Source organism: Oryx dammah, unplaced genomic scaffold (assembly GCF_014754425.2).
Source record: "Oryx dammah isolate SB20612 unplaced genomic scaffold, SCBI_Odam_1.1 HiC_scaffold_27, whole genome shotgun sequence".
In the NCBI taxonomy this organism is placed as follows: Eukaryota; Metazoa; Chordata; class Mammalia; order Artiodactyla; family Bovidae; genus Oryx; species Oryx dammah.
The window spans coordinates 45,999,624-46,022,921 of record NW_024070211.1 but is presented as its reverse complement, the minus strand read 5'-3'; the positions used below and the strand labels follow the sequence as shown (position 1 = coordinate 46,022,921).

General features: G+C 43.0%; 1 protein-coding gene across 1 annotated transcript; it reads left to right on the top strand.

Moving 5' to 3' along the window:
- The first annotated feature begins 5,099 nt into the window (after nucleotides 1-5,099).
- Nucleotides 5,100-13,109, top strand: LOC120854625 (caspase-10-like). The gene is made up of 5 exons (XM_040228811.1): nucleotides 5,100-5,472; nucleotides 8,001-8,354; nucleotides 9,892-9,985; nucleotides 12,122-12,255; nucleotides 12,894-13,109. Exons 2-5 carry the CDS (start codon nucleotides 8,008-8,010, stop codon nucleotides 12,898-12,900), a joined length of 582 nt encoding a protein of 193 aa, XP_040084745.1. The 5' UTR covers nucleotides 5,100-5,472; nucleotides 8,001-8,007; the 3' UTR covers nucleotides 12,901-13,109.
- The last annotated feature ends 10,189 nt before the right edge of the window (nucleotides 13,110-23,298 follow it).

Genomic DNA, 23,298 nt, shown 5'->3' with positions numbered 1-23,298 from the left:
AATAAGGTAGGACTGGGGTATTGGGAGGAAGACTGGCCTGTCATTTTCCCTTGAAATGGCTACCTTACTAGAGTTTGTCAGAATAAAACCAAAATTTATGACAGCTTTTGAGCTCCAAGAAGGGACTCTCTCCTCCTGGTTGGCCTTTCTCAGGCAACTGAGAAACTTGCAGGCGTGGTGGAGGCAAGTTGGCCCTATGGGGAAATGCACTCACGTAATGAACAATCTGCTCAACCAGGGACGCGAATAACCTGAGATCTGAGCACCCATGGAAGTCTTATACTCCACTGGGATACCCGAGGCATGAAAAACTCTGGGGCTAAACCAGAGGAGTAAGCCCCTAAGCAGCACACTGGGCCCACCACACAGTCATCAACAGCAATTTTATGTCAACAAACTGGTTTCAGAATGGGAAACAAGGTTTCCAAAACAATAGAAAAAAGAATGAAAGATCACCAGCCTCCAACTAATACCCCAGCCAGGTTCCTGTACAATACATATGGAGATTATACTTGCAAGTATCTAATTGGCTGGGGAAATTATACTAAAGGAGACATCAACTTAAAATGGCCAAATTAGGGTTATTTTCACATTCCCAAACTGATTTTTTGCATACAGTCAGAAAAAGCCGTCCATAAGATCAAACAGACTGAATGGAATGCTTATTTTGATTGGTATTTAGAAGCTTCTAAAAAAGGAAATGATACAGTAACGTCTTTGGAGGAAACCAAAGAAAGGTTGTTTGAAACTATATCCGAATTTTAAAAAGTTTCTAGGGTTAATCCTACCTCTTGCTCTGTTCCTCCTTTGGCTGTTGTTGTTCAGTTGCTAAATCTTGTCTGACTCTCTGAGACCCCATGAACTCCACCATGCCAGTCTCCCCTGTCACTATCTCCCAGAGTTTGCTCAAACTCATGTCCTTTGAGTCGGTGATGCCATCCAACCATCTCATCCTCTGTAGTCCCCTTCTCCTCCTGTCCTCAATCTTTCCCAGCATCAGGGTCTTTTCCAGTGAGTTGGCCCTTCTCATCAAGTGGCCAAAGTATTGGAGCTTCAGCATCAGCATCAGTCCTTCCCATGAATATTCAGGGTTGATTTCCTTTAAGATTGACTGGTTTGATCTTGCTGTCCAAGCAACTCTAAAGAGTCTTCTGCAGCTCCACAATTCAAAAGCATCAATTCTTTTGTGCTCTGCCTTCTTTATGGTCCAACTCTCACATCTGTCCATGACTACTGGAAAATTACAGCTTTGATTATACTGAGTTTTGTGAGCAAAGTGAAACTCTGCTCCTCCTTTATCTGAACTGCCTAACCCAGAAGATTTGTCTCTCTCTCTCTCTCCCCTGTTAACTCCACCTCCTATCATTTCCCCTTCCGCAGTAAAGGAAGGCAGAAAATCAGAAGTAATCATAGCTCCCTTCAGGGAGAAACCTATTACTGGAAGGGGCGAGCCATCCTCAGTGTTTACTTGTACACCTTGGACCCAAACAAAACTTAGAGCTCTAGCTAAGGAATTTTCTAAACCTAGTCAAGAGTCGGACATGACTGTGTGACTCCACTTTCACTTTTCACTTTCATGCACTGAAGAAGGAAATGGCAACCCACTCTGGTGTTCTTGCCTGGAGAATCCCAGGGACCGGGGAGCCTGGTGGGCTGCTGTCTATGGGGTCACACAGAGTCGGACATGACTGAAGTGACTTAGCAGCAGCAGCAGTCAAGATCCAGCAGGATTTGCTAAGGAACTTGAGCTAACCATTCGAATCTATAAGCTGATGTATTTAGACCTGTATCAGTTAATACATCTATTGGTTTCTGAAAGTAAAGCAAAGGAATGGATAGAGAGAACAGGGTGGAAGACTGTTTAGCAGATTTTGATTTACATACCTCATAGAATTGAGATAACTGCAAAAGGAATTAGTTCATTAATAACTCAAGAATATTCCAGAGCTTTTCCCACAAGCAGTGAATTGATCAAAGATTCAACAATGTAAACAAAGACCAGATGAATTGATTCCAGATTACTAAGAGAGGTTTGAGAAAACTTTTAAACAATATTCAGGCATGACACCTGAATCATTCTCTAACCACCAAAATGATCCTTTATTCCACTCTGCCTTTCTAGAAGGTTTGGATGAGGAAGTGGCTGCTTGAATTGAGACATAATTTAGGTTGGTCTGCATTATAGACAAACACCCTTGCCATGCTGGCAGACAAACTTTTCAAAACCACTAAAAAGAAAAAGACACCTTTGTAAAAATTATGAAACTTCAATTGTGCCAATTAAGTAAACCAGGACAGCTGGTGGTTAACAAATCTCTGTTTGATCCACAACTGACAAAGAAAGCTTTTACTGCAACTGGCCTGGTCACCTAAGAAGGGCCTGCAGAAAATTTAAAAGAAAATTTGAGGACAGACTAAACTGGGCTACTCTGAGAGGAGGACAAGGGGAGTCTTTCCCTTTCTCCTTTCTAATACCCTTGGGGAAGTGGAAATGAATATTCAAGGAAAATTGATTAAAGCCCTAGTAGATTCCGGAGCCATCTCTTCAGTTTTGTGTGCCTAGTTGCTCAGTGGTGTCCAGCTTTCTGCAACCCCAAGGACTGTAGCCAGCCAGGATCCTCTGTCCATGGGGCTTCTCCAGGCAAGAATACTGGAGTGGGTTGCCATGCTTTCCTCCAGGTTAATCTTCCCAACCCAGGCATCAAACCCAGGTCTCCTGCATTGCAGGTGGATTCTTTACTGTCTGAGTCACCAGGGAAGCTGTACCAAAATCAAAGGCTCCCTTCCTTGCAGTAATACTTCAGTGCAAACGGTGGGGGTTTCCAATGCCTCCAGCAAGGCTTTTAAATCACTGCCTTTAGAATTTTACTTACAAGAACTTAAATAGAAAACATTCTTTTTTTCCCAGTAGAAATTGCCCCTATTCACCTGATAGTTTATTAGAAACTTATGAAGCCCATATTTTGTTTACTGCTAAGGGAGAAATGTTTTTAGACCTAAAAGATCAATCAGATCTTTCTCTCATCACTTAATGTTTGTGGTCCATGATAAAGGTGAGGCAGAGAAAGAAAAATTGCTAGGCTTGGTACCTAAAGAATTATGGGCATGTAATTCCACTAACATAGGGAGAATACATTCTACATCACCTGTTAAAACTACCATGGACCAAAATAAACCTCTGCCCAATATTCGCTAATATCCATTGAAGCAGGAAGTTATAGAGAGAATGAAACACTACTGCCTTAGGGCATCCAAATTATGATTTACTCTTTTTCTTCTTTGTCCATGAAAACAAGGGAACTGCACTAGGAGTATTAACCCAACAGCACAGTAGCCACTATCGACAAATAGGATACACAGCCCACAGCTAGATGCAGCAGCCAAGGGCCTTTCTCCTTATCTCTGAGCTATCACTGCAACAGCTCTGATGTGTCAAACCACAGAGGAGATAGTTGTGAATCACCGTCTCACTGTCTTTGTTCTGCACTCTGTCGATGCCTGACTAAACTCTCATCACACACAGCATTATTCAGCAAGTCGATTAATCTCTCATGAGATTGTCCTGCTCTCACCAAATATAACTCTCCACAGGTGTAACAAACAATGCAGCTACCTTGCTCCCAGAAAAATTGGATGATGCAAAGCATGATTGTATTGCCTTTATTGACAATCTTTTATCCCCTAGGACTGACTTTCAAGAGAGTCCAATGGATAATCCTGATTTTATGTTATTTACTGACAGTTCATATTTACAAGGACCTCATGGAAAATACCAGGCTGGCTGTGCTGTTGTTTCCCCAGTGTCTATCTTTGAAAATGGTCATTTGCCTAATGTCTCTTCCGCTCGACAGGCTGAGTTAATAGCACTAACCAGAGCCTGTCAGTTGGCAAAAGGAAAATCTGTCAATATCTACAAGGAGAGCCACTATGCTTTTGGAGTGGCGTATGATTTTGGTATACTTCGGAAACAAAGAGGGTTTCTAACATCCTCAGGACAGCCTATCAAAAATGGGAAACAAGTAGTGGAGTTATGAGATGCAATTCCGCTACCAAATGTGCTTGATATTATTAAGGCCATTCAAGGACGGACACTGCCGAGGCAAAAAGAAACTTTAGCTAGTCAGGCCGGCAAGGCGGCAGCCTCTCAAATTATTCACGACCAGCTAACTACTGCCTTTCCCTTTCGGTCTCCCAGTAACCTCTCTAGCATGTTATTAAGATTTCAGAGAACAGCACCAGACAAGGAAAAAAACACCTAGATCCAGAAAGGAGGAAGATTCAACCCTAAATGAGAGTTGTGGATAGGTCCGAACAGGAAGCCTGTCCTTTTGTTTGGAGCTCAGTATCCTGTTTTACAATATATTCATGAGTTAACTCATTGGAACCCAGATAAGATTTGTGTTATGGGGCAAACAATATTTTTGGAAACCTTCCTCTACTACAGCTTGGGAAGATCTATTCAGGATGCAGTGCGTGTCTAAAAATCTAATCCAGGAAAGCCATTGCATAAGTTCTCAGGGGAGTTTTCCGTTACCTACAGGCCCTTTGGAAATGTGGCAGGATAGGTTCTATACAGATGCCTCCCCTGCAAGGTTATCAACATGTTCTTGTTATGATCTGTGTGTTTTCACACTGGGTTGAGGCATTCCCAAGGAGAAGGGCCATGGCACAATCGGTAGAGAAGCTGCTTTTACAAAGAGTGGTTCCCATCTGGGGAATCCCCTCAGAACTACATAATGACAGAGGAACTCATTTTACTGGACAAATTGTTAAGGAAGCCTGTAAAATTTGGCCAATTATGCAATACTTCCACTGTACCTATCACCCCCTGTCTTCTGGGTTAATAGAAATGACAAATGGAAAATTAAATCTCAATTGCCTAAAATTACGGTTGTTATTCCTTATGCTCACCTAAGGCTCTTCCATTGGTCCTCCTCAAACTCAGATCCACTCATTTTGGCAAACATCATTTCTCTCCCCTTGAGATTATTACAGGGAGACAAATGAGACTGGATGAAGGATCATATGATCCCACATTACTAAAGGGAGATATATTACATTATTTCAAGTGTTTAATCAAATTATTGGCAGATCCTTCTAAACTTGTTTCTGAAGCTTATCACAGTAATCTATCTTCCAATGAAGATCAGATGTCCTATGACTTACAACCAGGAGATTATGTATATTGGAAAAGATGTCAGTTAAAGGACTCCCTCCAACCTAGATGGAAGGGCCCTCCCTTATCAGGTTCTTATAACAAGCTCATGTGCAGCAAAACTGAAGTAAATTGACTCTTGGATTCATCTTTTTTCCCTAAAAAAGGGCTTCTGCATCAGGCTGGCTTGTAGAGAAAATTGTTGAGCTCAGACTCATCTCAAAGCCATGCTCTCATAATAATAAAGTAGCAATGCCAGAATGACCAGAAGACAACGTCAGAAGCAGACAGCTGTGCCAAGATGTTAGACCTGACTGGTATGATTGTTCATTATGTTTTCTTCTTGATTTCTTGGACTTGGACATGAATCAAAACTTTCTGCATCATGGGCCCTCTCTTATGCAAATTTTAGAAATCAGTTAAATTGTTGGGTTTGTGGTCAGTTACCTGCATCCAGCACCTCTGGTTTATCTTGGTGGGTTTCTCCCCCCAAGGCTCTGACTGGATGGCTCTTAGAAAGTTTATTTTAGAAAAAAAGAATTATAGTTTGATCTGGGCTATTACTGATATCACTCAATGGGACCCACTCACTTGGCCAGACTAACATGCATATTCTGACCCTGGCCGTAAATATGAATTTTCCCTTATGGTTACTCAAGCTCAACCAGAAGAAGAAGCTACATTTCAATCAAAAAATGTAAACTCTAGACTGTTAGGAAGGACACTTCCTCAGTTATGGGTTGGGTTTATCTGGCTAATACCAGGGTCTGGTCATCTAAGCCTAAAGGCCCCCCAGTCTGGGAACAATTAAATCATACTAAAGATAATCAGCATTATAACACTAAAAAAATTAGGCTGGATGCCTTATGAAAATTGCCAGTGTATCATATATCATTTCCCTTAAAGACAGTGATTGGTACAGAACAGATTGGGTCAGACGACCAGAAATATACTGGGTGGCAGCTAACGAGACTTAGTGGCTTTGAGGGACAAATCTCTGGCCCTGGCTTCCAACAGGATGGCTAGAAACGTGTACTTTAGGATTCCCTTGGGCTCAAGTCCACTTACGTACAAATTTAGATGTTACTCCAGCAAATTTACCATCAATATGAGCCTGATGGACCAAGAGATCTGTATTTCACTGGTATGATCACTTAGCAGCTATTTTTGTGCTCTCAGTAGGATTGGAAAAAGTTATTTCTTACACTAAAGCCTTAACAGAATTCACTCAAAAGGCCTTAAATGATAGCAACCAGCTTTCTAAATTTTGAGGTCTCTATGATGAGTAAAGCTGTCTTACAAAATTGTGTGGCCCTTGATAAACTCAACACCATCTCAAGGGAGCACTTGTGCCAACATTCAAACTGAATGTTGTGTTTGCATACCAGGTGAGTCTTCTAAGGTAACACATTTAATGAGTCACATGAAAAATCAGATTACTACCTTAGATGATCCACTTCCTAACCTTGGTAATCTTTTGGGAAGATAGTTTGGTTCTGGAAGCACATGGCTTAAATCCCTACTTGTAACTTTAATAACTTTATTAGCTGTATTACTTGTAATCTGTCTACTTTATAAGGGTCTTCTTGCATTATACACTGTGTAACCAGGCCTTAGGCCAAATTAATGATAGCTAAACATCTTAAAGAAATAGGCCACATTTATAACAGAATAATAGTAATAGTGTGATTCTAGGTATGGGGAGAAGCAACGAGGGAAATATCTCCTGGATCCTAATAGGTTAGAAGATAGAGGATCCAGAGAATCTTTTATTATCTATCAGTGGGCCTAATCCAGAAATTAACACCTGGAGTGACATATCAATAAGAATTTTCACCTCATCTGGGATGAGCCTCCCAGCACAGTAGGACAAAAAAATGGTTGTGAAATGTCTCCCAATATGGTCAAATTTCCCACCATGGAGAGGGACTGTGAAATGAAATATTAATATTTCCTGCTATACCAGGAAACAATATCACAGCCATCAGGGATTTCAACCTTCCAAATGTAAATTTCTGAGCCCAAGTAGAACAATAACTCTATTTGGCAGCCATCAGCCACTTCCCCAGTAAGCGCTGAGGAGCTGGATGTGTGGGTGTTGGGGGGATGTGTGGGAGAAAGTTTGCCACCCCTTAAGGTGAATGAAGAATTAAAGATGTGAACAATTAAGAAGCAGGATTTGGCCGCAGATAGATGAGATGCATGTGACAGGAATGAATTCAGTGAACCCAGACACTTGCATAATCCTATACATAGAAGGGCACTAAATCCCTTAATGAAAAATAACTGGGTTTCCTTAATTAATAATAATCTTTTAATATTCAGATTACCTGTCCCTTGCTGCAAACTTTTATTATATAATAGAATATTATGTAATATATAATATATATAGACTATATGTATATAATTTAAATATATAGTAATACATAACCTGGCTCCTTCCCCACTCAACACTGCCCCCACCACCAACCCCCACCTACCTCCTCAAACAGTTCTCTCAGGGTCACCTGAGATGCTGTCTCCTGGGCTTGAAGTCCTAATAATTCCCACCACATAGACCTAACTCTCCCAGTGGGGACATTTTGATTTGGGAGAACTCAGGGTCAACTGAGTTCCAATGAAAGCTCTCTCCAGACCTCCTAAAAGGGTTAACAGTGTTTGAATCAAGTTTTCTGGGCTATGGGTTTTTGAAGTAACCTCCCAGTGAATTTCATCTTTCAGCACTTCTAGAGAAGTCTAAGGCCTGGAACAGAGAAGGTAAAAACTGAGGGAGGGCCTGGGAAGTTGGGGTGCTGTGTTGTCCTCATTCTCTAACCTGCGATCCCCACCTCCTTATATCTTTCAGGCAGGTCATGGCATCGCCAAGCCAAAGTTTGAATTCCACTTTAGATGATAACTGGCAAGTGAACTTTCGAGAGAAGCTTCTGATTATTGACTTGTCCCTGGGGGATCGAGATGTGGAGTGCTTGAAGTTTCTCTGCCAAGACTACATCACCCTCAGCAAACTAGAAAAGTGCAGCAGAGCCTTGGATATTTTTGAGTACCTGCTGCAACAGGAGCTGCTGAGTGAGGAAGACCCCTTCTTCCTAGCAGAGCTCCTCTACACCATAGAGCAGAAGATCCTGCTGCAGCACCTTGACTACACCACGGAGCAGGTGGAATGTTGGCTGCAAACCCGCCGCAGGGTCTCCCACTTTAGGTGACCAAGATCAGCATGGCAGGGCCATTGGGCTTTGAAAGGCTGGGGTTAAGATCTTTAATCTTAAGATCAAAAATGAATTCGATTTTAAGCTTTTTTTCCCCCTTGGATGGTATGGTGATTCTAAACCAGGAGATTTCTCAGCTTCAGGTGCTAATGAGAAGGGAGGCTGGGAGGTCAACAAAGCTTTGAAACCCAGCCCCGGGCCTGAGAGGGGCCTCCTTTTGTTTTGCTTCTCACTGAGGAAGGAAGCCCAGCTCCAGGCAGCAGGCCCTACCTCCAGCCTTCCTCTTTGTCATCCTCCGAGCTCTCAGCCTCCTCCCTCCTGTGAGTCACTGGTGTGTCTGCCGTTTGAAAAGAGAGTAATGCGAGTGCTTAGTCACTCAGTCATGTCTGACTCTTTTTGACCTCGTGGACTGTAGCCCACCAGGTTCCTTTGTCCATGGGGATTCCCCATGCAGGAATACAAGAGCAGGTTGCCATGCCCTCTTCCAGAGGATCTTCCCAACTCAGCCACTGAACCCAGGTCTCCTGCATTGCAGGCAGATTCTTTACCAGCTGAGCTACCAGGGAAGCACACTTAGAGCCAAATTGACAAAATGAAAAAGGAGATGTGTCTCTAGGGTAGGGAGGGACATCATTTATGCATGCCCAATTTGGGGGTGAAACAAATGGGACAGGTAAAATATAGGCATTTTGCCCAAAGAGGTAAAATAAAGGCAACAGACCTGAGGCAACACTGTTATAAACTGTCCACTGACATAATATCTACATCAAACAACCTCACAAGGAGGAGCCTTTGTGATATTATGTTATAGTTTGGACAATTAGACTGCTTCAGGTCTTAATGCTTGAACTGACTCCTAGAACCGAGTGACCCTCGGGTCAGTGAGAGAGTTCTGGAAATTATTATCTCCATTCTGTTGGTTAAAGAGCTGAGGAACGGTCGTGGGCACACAGAGCTGTTAATGTGTGAATGAAGTACTCAGTTTTTCTTTTTTTTTGGCCACACGGCGCAGTATGTAGGCTCTTAGTTCCTCCACCAGGGATTATACCTATGCCCAACACTAGACTGCCAGTTCCTAAATTCAGTTTTTCCAATCGTTGAGTGTATGGCTTTCCAGAAGCTGGGATAGTTTCCTGTCTATAAGTGAACTTCATATTCACTGGCATTGGGTGCTCCCTGATGAGGGCCTATAAAGAAAGCCTGCTTTCTGGAAAGGGGTCTGGAGAAGGGCGGGCATGCCACAGTGGTGTTTTACGCCTTCTTAGTGGGATGTGAGACAGCACTGGACCTGGAGTCAGAAGACCTGGAATCAACAAGGCTCACCATTAATTAACAAGGCTCATAGTCGAATAGGTCAAATTGAAATACTAAAAGTTTTTGTTTTTAAATCTATAAAATGAGATTAATAGTTGTCTACTCACAGGGCTGTGATTATTCAAATGAGAGAGAACGTTTGATAAAAGCTTTCCATTTTCTGCCGGTCCTCAGCAAGTGTGAGGCTTTAACTTGTCTCTTTGGTTTCTGTCTTAGAAACCTGCTCTACGAACTGTCAGAAGGCATCAGCTCAGAGAACCTAAAGAGCATGATCTTCCTTCTGAAGGAGTCAGTTCCAAATGTCCAGATGGTGAGTGAGCCATACCCAATGGGATCTTTGGGAACATCGCCTTAATTAGTGCTTGGGAAGATGTTGGAAAGGGAGACAGTATCAAACAAGGGTTAGAAACATGGATTGTGATGTGCCTGGAGTCTAGTTCCAGACTAACTCCTGAATGTGGGGCAAGTGACTGAACGTTTCTGAATCTCCATTTTCTAATACAGCCTATTATAGACAATTATATTACTTCCTTCCAGGACTGTGAAGAGGATTAGATGTAATAACGTACATAAACTATTAGCTGGGGCCTATATTTTGCACATAGTACGTGTGTGCATGCTAAGTCCCTTCAGTCATGTCCAACTCTTTGCCAGCCTTTGAACTGTAGCCTGCCAGGCTCCTCTGTCCATGGGATTCTCCAGGGAAGAAAACTAGAGTGTGTTGTCACGCCCTCCTCCAGAGGATCTTCCCAAACCAGGGATCAAACATCGTCTCCTACGTTGCAGGCAGATTCTTTAGCAGTAAGCCATCAGCGAAGCCCTTTGCACGTAGTAACCATGCAGTAAATGACTGACTGCTATGGGCATTCACTGTGTCTTATGACATGGAACTGTGCAAAGGAATGAGAAGGTGGTAGCTAATGGCAGAGTGGGATTCAGTTGTTCATCACCTCCATTTGTTGAGGTTTTCAAGGGAGACTATCCTCTTCAGTGGACTCTGCAGTGTCTTCCATGAAGAGTTTTGTGAAAATCAAATGAGACGAATGTTTGAGGGTGTGCTTTCTACAGGGTCGTACAGGAGCTTGGAACCAATAGTAACTTTTTAAATATTAACATAATGCTGTCTGCTGATATTCTTGTTAGGTTGATCACAATTAAGGGCTGGAAAGTAGCTGTACATATCTCTTCCAGGCCACAGAACTTTTTATTTTTTGAGTTTCTAACAGCTTGTGACAAGCCAGTTATTTAATTTGGGAAGGGGGCAATTTTCAAGTTTTACCCTATAACATTAATTTTGTTATTCAACTGTTATTTTCATTAGGTTTTAAGTTATATAATAATTGATAACACAAAAAAAAGATGTGTAAAATGTATGGAAGTTTTAAAATGTAGAACCTAGTGAGCAGCCATGGATCCCCTGTCCAACTCAGAAATGAGCACATCACCCATGCAAAAAGCCTGAGTGTAGCCCTCCCATATCACATTCTTTCCAGACTAACTGGTATTACTGACAAATAATTTCTTCTCTTTTTTTTTTTTTTTAAACTTTTTGGCTGTGCTGTGTGGCATTTAGGATCTTAGTTCCCCTGACCAGTAATCAAATCCTTGCCCCCTGCCAAGTCTTAACCACTCTTCCCTGGGACTGCCAGGGAAATCCCAATAACTTCTTTTTTAAAGAAAAATCACTGAGCTGTTTTACATGTGGTAGGTATAACAAGGACCATGTTTAATAATCCATTAAACATGTTTCCTGGTGTCAGACCTGTAGGTTAACTAATCTGCAGTTTAATTCTCTGTTTCGGCTATACTCTTTGAGTCCCTCCCCCATCCTACCCCCCCAACCCCCACCTCTTCAGGGCCCTCAGGAATTTTAGCCTCTTGTGACTTTCCATTGTTTCTCTCTTCAGTCTTGATCCCAAAGATGGGTTGTGGGATCCTCAGGAACGGGGACTGAGTCTTACTCATTGTTAGAGCCACAAAACATTGCATAATTAGTGCTCTGCCCCTTACTGGCTCTGTGACCTTGGACAAGTTACTGAATTTCTCTGTGCCTCAGTTATTTCATCTTTAAAATGGGGATAATAATAGCATCTACTCATCAAATTGTCTCTGAGTAGTTAGTGAGTTGTGTATATTTGGTATGTGGTATCCCTGGGTCAGGAAGATCCCCTAGGGGGAAATGGCACCCCACTCCAGTATTCTTGCATGGGAAATGCCATGGGCAGGAGCCTGGAGGTTAAAGTCCACGGGGTCCCAAAAAGTTGGACATGACTGAGTGACTAACACGCATACACACATTTACAGGTTGTGTAGAGACTTACAGTTTCTATACTGTCTCCTTCCCCCACACTATTTTAGGTCCTCCTGGATATATACTCTGCCTTATTTATTAATGCAATGGATAATCAGTAGGCAAGTAAAAGTGACTTCATTGATTCTCTTGCAGACCTCTAGAAGTTTCTTGACATGTCTGGAGAAACAAGCTAAAATAGATGAAGATAATGTGACATTACTGGAGAATCTCTGCCAAAAAATTGTGCCAAACCTTATGGAAAAGCTAGACAAATACAAAAGAGAGAGGTAACTAGCTTATGCTTGCTTGCTTGTTTGCATCAGACCACAGGAATTCTTAAATCAATTGGCCATGTATGATGTTTACTCATCACTCTGATAATATTCTCTTGAAATCTATTTGCTCATTCAGCACATGTTTATTGGATGCATACTTTGTACTAGGCACAGTTTTAGAAGTTGGAGCTTACAGCAAAGTATAGGGCAAAGCTCCTACCCTCTTGGCACTTAGAGTCTAGTGGGAGAAAGTGGTTTTAGACAAATGTCTTCTGATTCTTAAATAGAAATGAAAATAACAGAAATGGTTTTGAATGAAATGACATAAAATAGGAGGCAGAATGGCACAGGAATTAAAAGTGGAACACATGGAGTCAGATTGCCAGAATTCCACTTATTAATGGTTCAGAGGCCCTTTCCTCAGCTCCTCTATGTCTCACTTTTCCCATCTGTAAAGTGAGGACAATAATTGTACCTGCTTTGTGATTTATTTTTGAGGATTAAATGATGTAATTCCTTAAAAATGCATGTCTGGCACAGAGTACGCATTCAATACACATTGCTAGGAATATGTTTGTTAGAAAGTCATAAAAATTTTCATATTCTCAAAAATTACTATCAGAGAATTTTATTTCTTTTTTGTTTTCCAGAAATTAAATGAAAAACCAGAGGCTTCAGGCTGCTTTCACACTACATAAAAAAGCAGAGTTCCTTGCCCCACAGGAAAAACAGTGACCATGGAAGAGAGTTTTGATTGGTTCTTAGACTTGAAAGACCCTTTGGTCATCACTTCCAGCCTCCCAGGCATCACAGAAATCATGGCCATTCATTCTAGTAATAAAACTTGCCCAGTTTTCTAACACAGATTCTGTCTTTTTTTTTTTTTTTTTCTTTCTGATAAGTCTAAACAGTAAAAGCTTTCTTTACTGAAGCCTTGGAGTGTAGTCTTGAGTTTAATTGTGCACCCTGAGAAAAAAGAGATTGGCCTCAATTTGGGCATCTGTGAAATAAAAGGTGGGACCGGGTATATTTTAAGATTCCTTTTAGCTCAGAACCACTGTCAGTCTCCCTTGTATATGCCCACCTACTGTTATAATTCTGTGTCTCCTCTGCACAGGCTTGTTTTGGACACTGGTTGATGATGAGATGGTGGTTCACTGCCCCTCTCTCTGTCCTCCTCTAAAATTTGGTCCATGCCACACTCATTTCTTGCTTTAGTGTGAGGAAGGTGTTTGTGCAGGAGCTGCTTCTCTTGGGCCGTGAGCAGGATTGGCTCTTGGGAGATGACAGCCCAATGTGAAGACAGACACATTCAGCTGCTCTGGGAGCAGAAAACTTACAATCTTGGATTAAATTCCATATTGGGGTCAGAACGTTTCAGATGCAGAACACCCACCTCAAGCCAACTAAAGCAAAGAAGAAAATTTGTTGCTTCTTTCACCTGAAAACACATAAATGGGAAGACTCCCTTCAAATGTGGCCTGAATTGGGCTGAAATCTGCACACAGCATCGCTCTTGGCCAGGGTCCTCAGGGTTGGTCCCTGACTGTAGAAGATGAGGGTCCATGGCTCGGAATTCTCAGGTTTATTGTCGGGGCCAGTGGTTAATCTGTATCAAACCTGCTCCAATGCATCCTCTCAACTTGATACCTCTGGTGAGATGTTGTATGTGATAAGTTGTTTTTCATTTTAACTTTTTTTTCTGGCAGGATCTGAGTCTTGTCCAAAGTCTGACGTTTGCTCTTAAAGATGTGGTAAAAGTGACATATTTATATCTTTCAGAGGAAACGAAATTTCGTTTCACAGGAAAGGAAATGAAATTTCGTTTCCCAAAGTAGAACCCTTTTAAAAAAACAATAAGGGAATTTCCTGTTTAAAGAAAGACCCATTTGGCAATATAAACATTGTATTTAACTGCTGGGAGCCAGCGTGAGGAATCCCACCCATGACAAGGTCATGCGGAAAGGCCTGTTGGGCAAGGCCAGTCAGGCCTCAGGAGTTCCCTCTGAGTTTCCCTGATCATCTACACCCCCCAAAATAAAACCCAGAATCTGCCTGCCTTATTGTATTGTACGTTTCCACTCTTCTGACACTCTCTGGAAAAAGTTAACTCTGGGCTTTAGTCTTCTGCATTTGAAAGGAGTGTTTCAGCTCAACCCCCTCTGATAACTCTCTAATTTGCCTAACAGATTCCCCCGGACTTTTTACATTGTGAATTGCTTACAGCCTCCCAACGGGGAGAGGCACAAAGCTTAAAGCATCTTAAAGATATAGAGCCTTTTAGAGTTAAAAATCATATTGGTGACGGGTTTCACTGTTGACTCAATGATTGCTGCCAGGCTTCCATATTCTGTATCTTTTAGGCACCTGGGAGGATGTTAATCAATGTAATCGGGATATAGAAAAGGGTATATAGTAGTTTTGATGTTAGCAACACTAGACTTTTGAGTTAATTACTTTTCTTTTGTTATAATCACTGTACTCCTTTTGCTTGTTATAAATTGCTGTATCTTTGCTATGTAAGAATGTAACTTTATTTAGTGTTTTCTGAGAGTGGCATCAGACTTTGGGAAGAACAACACTTTTAACACAAATAAGTCCTCTGGTTAACAAACCCAAGAACCATATGGCCTTTTGGCCAGAAGATGATGTAAAACACCTAAGACTTGTGTATACAACTAGATATGCACAGAGAAAAGCCTGGTTTTGATGAGAGTCTGGGCTGCTAACGCTGCATAACTTTGTGTTACCCATTGATCTCTATGTATAAAAAGCCTTCTGAACAATAAAGGATGGACCAGTTTTCTCGGACTGTTCTCTCGAACTAGTTTCTCGGAAACCTGGTTCCCCCCCCCACCCCCCACCCCCCGCCGTGTCTCTTTCTCACTCTCCCTCCCTCTTCTTTACTCTATTTTCTGGCTGAATTCCCATCTGTAGCAGGGAGGCTCACCACATTCTACTTATTTGCCCTGGCTTCTAAGATCCACGTGGAAAGGAGCCTAAGGCGGGGCACCCTTAGGCATTTAACATAACTTTTGCATATACAAAATTTTAAAAGAGTTTTTCTATTAACAATTTTAGATTGTATTAAAGTTTACTGTTTAAATGTATTTTTGAACAGGTGTTATCTTTACATTGTTCAAAGATAAGAAAATATGAAAAAGTGTTCCAGAAGAGTCTTGCCCCCATTTCTATCCACTGAATATTCCATTCTCCCTCCTCTTTATCCCATAGATATTTTCAGGGTTTCTTACTGCAAATGCAAATACAACAAATACAAATATAGGTGCATTTTACAATAGGCATTTCTTAAAATAAAGTATACCCTCAACACTGTGAAACTCACATTTCTCATTTGGTCTTATTTAAAATGTTTGTTTAAGATGCCTGGAAATATTGCTACAATTCTTGACTGGGAATAACTCTATGAACTTTGTGAACCAACCACTTGTAAATAGTAGTAACTGCCTTACCAATAAATAAAGAAAAAATTTCCCTGTTTACTTCCAAGTAATATCTTTGATTTTACTTAATAACTTTTTTCTGCTTATATAGTGATATATGTTCATTGTGGAGTATTTGGGAAATACAAGAACACACAAAAAGGGAGAGTTTATTCACTTATAATTTCATTTTGGCATACACTTTCCCTTTATTTCACACTGCATTTGTCCTTGATCTTCCCTATCTCCTTTAAGTGAGCCTCACCTCCATGCCCTCTCAATCACGAATCCACAACACTTTGTCATTACCAATATCTGTACTTCCAGCCAAGTCTCAGTTCCAAGTGTGCCCCTCTCTGACAACCACCTCTTCCCGTTCAGTCATTCGGTCTCACTTACTCTGGGACTCTCCCTCTAGCTGTCTTCAGGGCTTCCAGGGCCTCCAGTCAGTCCGCTGGCCGTGTCTGCCATCTTTCCAGTGTCAACATTGCCCCTCACTCCCTTTTTTTCTGTGTGTCATCATTAAACTCACTGTCTTACACCAACCCTCAACACCCTTGCCTTTAGAATCTAAACTCTAGAATCCAAACTCTGGTTGATCCCATAAGTCCGTTCACTCCATGTTTGTCCTAAAATTCTTGGCTGTGGCTGGTGTAAAAAGACATTGCAGACCTGGTCTCATTTAAAGCCGATGACTACAACCCTCGGATAGATGTTCAGTGTCTCCTGGAAATCCTGTGGCCCTTTCTAGTTCTGGCAGGCTTTTGCTTTCGCAGGTTATTTTACACCTTCTTTGGTCTGCGCAGACCTCTGTCATCCTCACATCCCTCATGGTCACGTGACGGTCTGATTAAATTAAGGAAAGTGATCGGAAGAGACTTCTACCTTCTACCGTAAAGTCTCCCTGCCCACCTGCACATTAAGCCTCCTTGGCTGATTTCTCTCCTGTCAACAACGGGTGAACTGCGCTTGTTACTCCCAAGAGTTTACGACTTGTATAGGGACTGTGCCTTCCCGCTTACTCAAAGCTGTCACCTCCAGAACCTTCCCTCCTATCTCCGTTACCCTCAGTCCTTCCCAGATCATTCCCCTCAGGATACAAAACATGCTGTAATTTTTCCTTCAAAACAAAAACAAAACTGACACCCCCCCCCCCCCGCACCCGCCACTGCCCCCACCACCACCAAAGCCTATCTTCTGTAGGAGGCTCAGAAGTAAAGTCTGAGTGGAGGATTCTTGTGCCAGAGGTTTGCTCAGGAAGTGCTCTCTGAGACACCAGCAGGAAGAGGGGAGCAGGATAGGGAAGAGGAGGAGGCAGGTAAAACTGAGGCCATGCCTCTGTTATCTCAGCCTGGTCTGGCTGGAGAACTCTCGACTGGAAATCATCCGTAGAGTCCCACTCTACCAGGGGCCAGGGAGCCAGGCTTTCATCTTCTCTCAGACCCCCCATCCTTGGCTAAGAGCTGCCCCAGGTTGGGGAACTTAAAACTTCCAAGTAGAGGGCAGTCCCTAACATAGCCCCTCACACAAAGGTGTGAACCTTTAGAACATCCCCTCTCAGCTGGCAAGCTCATGGGGGTAGGGGAAGGTAGGGGGCAAGGTGGGGAGCCCAGGGTGATTAAGGAGGGTGAGAGGAGACCTGTGAGGAGCACTGCCAGCACCCCCTGCATCCCTCTTGAGCCCACATCCTCAGGTCTGCCCAATGTTTGCATGGGGCCACAGTAAAATCTGGGGCCCGTAAATCATATGTATGAAGATAAACACCCAATAAACTATTCTCTTCTCCTGCTGCTTCTTTGGAATGACTTGAAAGGCCAGGTTAGGATTTATTACTTTTGTGGTGTGCAGCATGTCTGCCCCTGGTCCCCAGCCTGCCCCTTTTCTGTCTACCCTCAGCTCCTTCCAGATGACCCAAAGCCCTCATACATACAAAGGAACATGAAAAATGTCACAGAGTTAGCTCAATGTTCCCTCAAGCCCACAATTTTGTGGAAGAATTTTCTATGCTCTCAAACTGAAAGGTCAGAACTATTTCTTTAAAAAGCCTTACCTTTTCTTTACTAACCCAGTCCAGATCTATCATTTGTGAATTTATCTAAGCAGAAACACTCTCTTCTCCAGACTATTTTAAACACATCAAAACAATGTTGAAAAACTAAAGAATAAACCACAAACTGGGACATGATATGTGCCATATATCCATCTATCTACATATATAGATAAGTCTGAAAAGGGATACAGAAATACATGGAACCAGTACCTGCTATTGGAGAAGGTGATGGCACCCCACTCCAGTACTCTTGCATGGAAAATCCCACAGACGGAGGAGCCTGGTGGGCTGCCGTCTATGGGGTCGCACAGAGTTGGACACGATTGAAGGGACCTAGCAGCAGCAGCACCTGCTATAGTTTTGGTGGTAGTTGCTTCTGGGGTGGTGATATAATTAACATTGCCAAGGCAGAGATAATTTTGTTGGCTCACTTTTTATTGTCCTGAGCCATCCTATGGCAAAGTAACCACTCTGATATATAGCCTGGAACAGGATGTCTGCAGATGGGAAACTCCCTTGGGATGCCTCTGAGTGTCCCAAGCATGTTCTGATAAATTAGCATAAACCAAGGAATTCAAATGCAGACCCAATTTTCTACATCTGTGAGCCCCACTCCCACCCTTGGCTGCTGCTATTTCTCCAGCCTCCAAATGCACAATCAAAAGCTCAGTACTATATCTGATCACTCTGCATTGCTGCTTATTTCATCATTTGAAAGAATCCTCACCATTCCCCACCTTATCCTCACTCATGCCTTCCTAGCACCCCAGATCCAGGCACCCTGCCAGGAAACAGTGAGTTTGTTTTGGCTAGGGGCTTCTTGCTGCTGCTGCCAAATTAGCAACTCCAGGCCTTGGGTCTTGTCACTTGCTGAGGCTAAAAATGAGGACTCTGTAACAGTGATAGAGAGGTGTTACTGTTCCCATTTTATAGATCAGAAAATCAAGGCTCAGAGATGCTAAGCAATAAACAAGGTCACACTGCTAGAAAGTAGGGAGGACCAGATTTCAACTCTATTCAGTTGAGCTCCAAGTTTATGATCCCGACCTTTCTGAGTGCAGCACACTGCTCTTGTGAAAATATTTCCTGAAGGACAGAAGCCTGCATTGGATAATTTACATCCTATCTTGTTTCTTGGGAGCTTCCCTGGTAGCTCAGTGGTAAAGAATCTGCTTGCCAATGCCTGACAATGCAGGAGTCTCAGATTTGATACCTGAGTCAGAAAGATCCCCTGGAGATGGAAATGGCAACCCACTCCAGTATTCTTGCCTGGAAAATCCCATGGACAGAAGAGCCTGGTGGGCTACAGTTGCAAAGAGTCAGTATGACTTAGCAACTAAACAACAATAACAACAACTCTGTTCTTGGAAATGGAAGTCTGGCCTTTCCACTTGAGTTATCACCCTGAAATGGTCTAGGACAAGACAATTTAATCCACAGTTTCAAGCCTGTGAGAAATGACTTCACCCAGGTTAAAAATAGAATGTGGAAAAGGACAGTTCTGATATTTATAGGAAACGTGATTCATCCTGCCAGTAACTGGGAGCACAACTGTCTGTAGAAGAGTTAGGTGGGTTCAGTCTTCTCAGGCTCTAGCACTGGCTCCTTAGGTCTACCATCCCTGCGGGTGATACAGCCACATCCCCTTGTTTGCTCTTTGTATTCAGTAGGAAGTTTCTGATGAAAACAACTCAGCAGCTGGAAGAGAACACATATAGGAGCACTGAACAGGCTCTCAGAGCTCAACAATCACCCCTTCAGGGTCCACCTGCACCTTTTTGCCAAAATTTTGTGAAAATATTTCCTGAAGGACAGAAGCGATGCCGAGCAGAAATACGAAAACAGTTTGGAGGAAACAGAAAAGAGTAGCCTTATTACTTACACCAGGCAAAAGGGAAACACGGTGGACTAACACCTCAAGAAGTGTGCCCCTCCTCTTTCAGGAAAAGGGAGAGATTTTACAGCCTCGTGAAGGTCTTGCATTTTTTCTTTTTGCAAATGTTCAAAATGGCCACAGCTGGCATCAGGCAACTCAGCAATGGGATCTGGTGTCCCTGAAGTTATCCGCCCATGACCTTCTTTCTGAAACACAGAATGGTACAAAAGAGTACGGGGGGAAGAATGCCAGGTTCAGAGCACAACTCATATGAAGTCAGAGAGTAATTAGCTTTGTTTAGCTTTGTGAAGGACAAGTCTAGCTACAAGTATTTGTTAGTAGCAATGGCTAAAGAATAACCAAGATTGTTTAACTCTTATAGGCCTGTTTGGCTGGTATATGCCAAAGGCCGTTCATTCATTTCTGTTTTATGCTGCAGACCCTGATGCCTGGCCTCCCAGGGTACAGGCAGGGCAGTGTTTAATAGTCCTGCCTAAAGACCAAGGTACTTGAGAGCTAGCATGTCCTGAAGCAAGAAGTCATCCTGGCCCCTTGCCAGGAAAATCCCATGGACTTGCTGCTACTCCCTTGCAGCAAGTAGCACTTTTCTATTTTGAAGCCATAGAGTTTAGAATTCTCAACTCATCTCTCTTCTATACTCTCTCTTATTGTTCCTACTTTTGTTACACATGTGTAAGTATTTATCTCTTTCCTTTCATCATAAACATCCTTTTAAAAGTCCTATTTCTTTTTTTTTTTTTCAGTACATAAGTAACTAAGGATGAAAATCTCTAATAAAATTGGCAAACCAAAACATACTTTAGGAACACACTGAGGAGGAATTTTAACCTGTTAGGGAGAATAACTTCACCACATCTTTCAAAAGTTGCACAATTCTAGGACAGAGTGATTCATTACTCTTCCAAGAATTTTCCCCAGAAACAGTCATGTTCATCAAAATCACATGTTCATTACTGCACCATGTATAGTAGCCCAAATTGGAAACTACCCATAAACTCCTCAAGTTGGAAATTATTCCTTACAGGGAGAAATGGCTAAGTAAATGTTACAAGTATACGATGATATGCTAGGTATGAATTGAAAGAATGAATTACGATTCTACGTACAGACCTGGAATGACGCCCATTATATCTTGATAAGTAAAAAGAAAGCGAGCTGTAATATGTATGATTATAGCCCCCCACTGAATATTGTTGTTGTTCACTCAGTCATGTCCCACTCTTTGCAACCCCATGGACTGTAGCCCTGCCAGGCCCCTCTGTCCATAGGATTTCCCAGGCAAGAATACTGGAGTGGGTTGCCATTTCCTTCTCCTGGGAAGCCCCAATTAAATATTATTATATGTTAATATATATACAAATATATATGGGCTTCCCTGGTGGCACAGTGGTAAAGAACTCGCCTGTCAAGGCAGGAGATGCAGGTTTAATCCCTGAGTCAGGAAGATCCCCTGGAGGAGGAAATGGCAACCTACTGCAGTACTCTTGCCTGGAGATTCCCATGGACAGAGGAGCCTGGCGGGCTACAGTCCACGGGGTCGCAAATAGTCGGACATGACCGAGCTTGCACGCATATACACATATGCTGCTGCTAAGTCGCTTCAGTCGTGTCCGACTCTGTGCGACCCCATAGATGGCAGCCCATTAGGCTCCCCCGTCCCTGGGATTCTCCAGGCAAGAACACTGGAGTGGGTTGCCATTTCCTCCTCCAATGCATGAAAGTGAAAAGTGAAAGTGAAGTCTCTCAGTCGTGTCAGACTCTGTGCGACCCCATGGACTGCAGCCTACCAGACTCCTCCGCCCATGGGATTTACCAGGCAAGAGTACTGGAGTGGGTTGCCCTGCCTTCTCCGATATACACGTATATATTGTACATATACCACACAAATATACATATAACATATACATTATATATTACAGCCCAGTCAGGAATGGAAACCGCATCTGTAATTTAATTTGAAAGGGAAAATGTAATAGGAAGAATGATTAACTAGTTGAAAAGGTTAGCTGCTCAAGGTAAAATGTCTCCAGGGCTGAGGGTGAGTACCCAAGGAGGGAAGAAATTTGGAAGACTCCTCCCCACGACCCCAAGGTTGGGAATCAGAACTGGTTGAAGATGTGCTGTGTCCACAGATGACAGAGAATTTCCCTGGAGGGCATAGAGGGGCGGAGGGTGTGTGTGTGTCACGAGCCAGAGCTTCTCTACAGTTGGCAAGCAGGGCTGGCGAGCAGGGGACTGCCCACTGGGTGCCCAGCCAGTTCTCAGGTCCCACAGGTGCTCTGCAAGCCTCCAGCAGCTGTGCTTGACGGGGGTGGGGGGAGAGGAGCAGCCACACCAGGAAGAAAAGTTTCTCTCTCTCTGCTTTCGCTTGTCCCTCCAGCGCCCTCTACCTACAAAGTCTAAGAGTGTGCTGGCTGGCAAAGGTATTTTACAAGATATAGCTACAGAATCATCAAGCCAGGCTAATAAGAGTGGATTTGAACTGAGAGGCAAAAGACTGTTTGCTTCTGGCGTGATATACTGATCTGCTTCTGTAAACAAAATGGTATATGTGACATATTATGCACATAGATGATATAATAATAATTATTCACAAGTATTATGTGTTTACTCTGAGTGCCAGGAGCTGTTCTAAACATTTTGCAAGTATTTTTATAAACTTAGTTGCTCAGTCGCGTCCAACTCTTTGCGACCCCATGAACTGTAGTCCACCAGGCTCCTCTGCCCTTGGGGATTCTCCAGGCAAGAATAGTGGAGTGGGTTGTCATGCCCTCCTCCAGGGGATCTTCCCAACCCAGGGATCGAACCCAGGTCTCCTGCATTGCAGGTGGATTCTTTACTGTCTGAGCCAACAAAGATTGTTAATATCTCTACTGAAGCATCAAGTTGTTCCATCATTTCCCAAGGTCACACAGCTAGCAAGTAGCATAACAAGAATCACGATGACTTTACAAGCAAAGAAAAAAGACTAAAAGAATCAAGATGTTATCAGTGGTGACCTCTCAAGGTGGCATCAGAAAGGCCACAGGAGAGGTTTTCATTTTTTATTGGTGCTTTAAATAACTAAATACAGTGATAAAATGACTGCTTTTTAATTTTGTTTTTGTATCTGGGTGAGGGCCACCTCATGTGAAGAGCTGACTCATTGGAAAAGACTCTGATGCTGGGAGGGATTGGGGGAAGGAGAAGGGGACGACAGAGGATGAGATGGCTGGATGGCATCACCGACTCGATGGACGTGAGTTTGGGTGAACTCCGGGAGTTGGGGATGGACAGGGAGGCCTGGCGTGCTGCGGTTCACGGGGTCGCAAAGACTCGGACACGACTGAGCGACTGAACTGAACTGAACTGAACAGAGGAGTCAGGGTTGTATTTTTCCAAGAAGTAACTAAAATAATTAGGAAGTAGCAACTCCCCGTGCCAGGCAGTAAGAAAGGAACAGTCTAGGAGAAGGGCAGGCAGCGAGTGAGGGAGGGAGTGGCAGTGTCCTGAGGGAAAGACGGAAGAGTTTGAGTCACCACGAGCCCTGGCAGCTGGTTCGCATTGTGTGCGGTGTGATCTGTGCCTGGCTTCTTGCCTACCTCCCCAGCCCTACAGCCTCAGAGAGTAGGTTGCCTGAGGTAAGGTGAAGTCACTCAGTCCTGTCCGACTCTTTGCGACCCTGT

Excerpts from the sequence above, each read along its gene's own strand:
- LOC120854625 (XM_040228811.1), top strand. The coding sequence starts at position 8,008 with ATGGCATCGCCAAGCCAAAGTTTGAATTCCACTTTAGATGATAACTGG. Across the intron at positions 8,355-9,891 it reads CGCAGGGTCTCCCACTTTAG|AAACCTGCTCTACGAACTGT; the intron begins GTGACCAAGATC and ends TTTCTGTCTTAG. Across the intron at positions 9,986-12,121 it reads CAGTTCCAAATGTCCAGATG|ACCTCTAGAAGTTTCTTGAC; the intron begins GTGAGTGAGCCA and ends ATTCTCTTGCAG.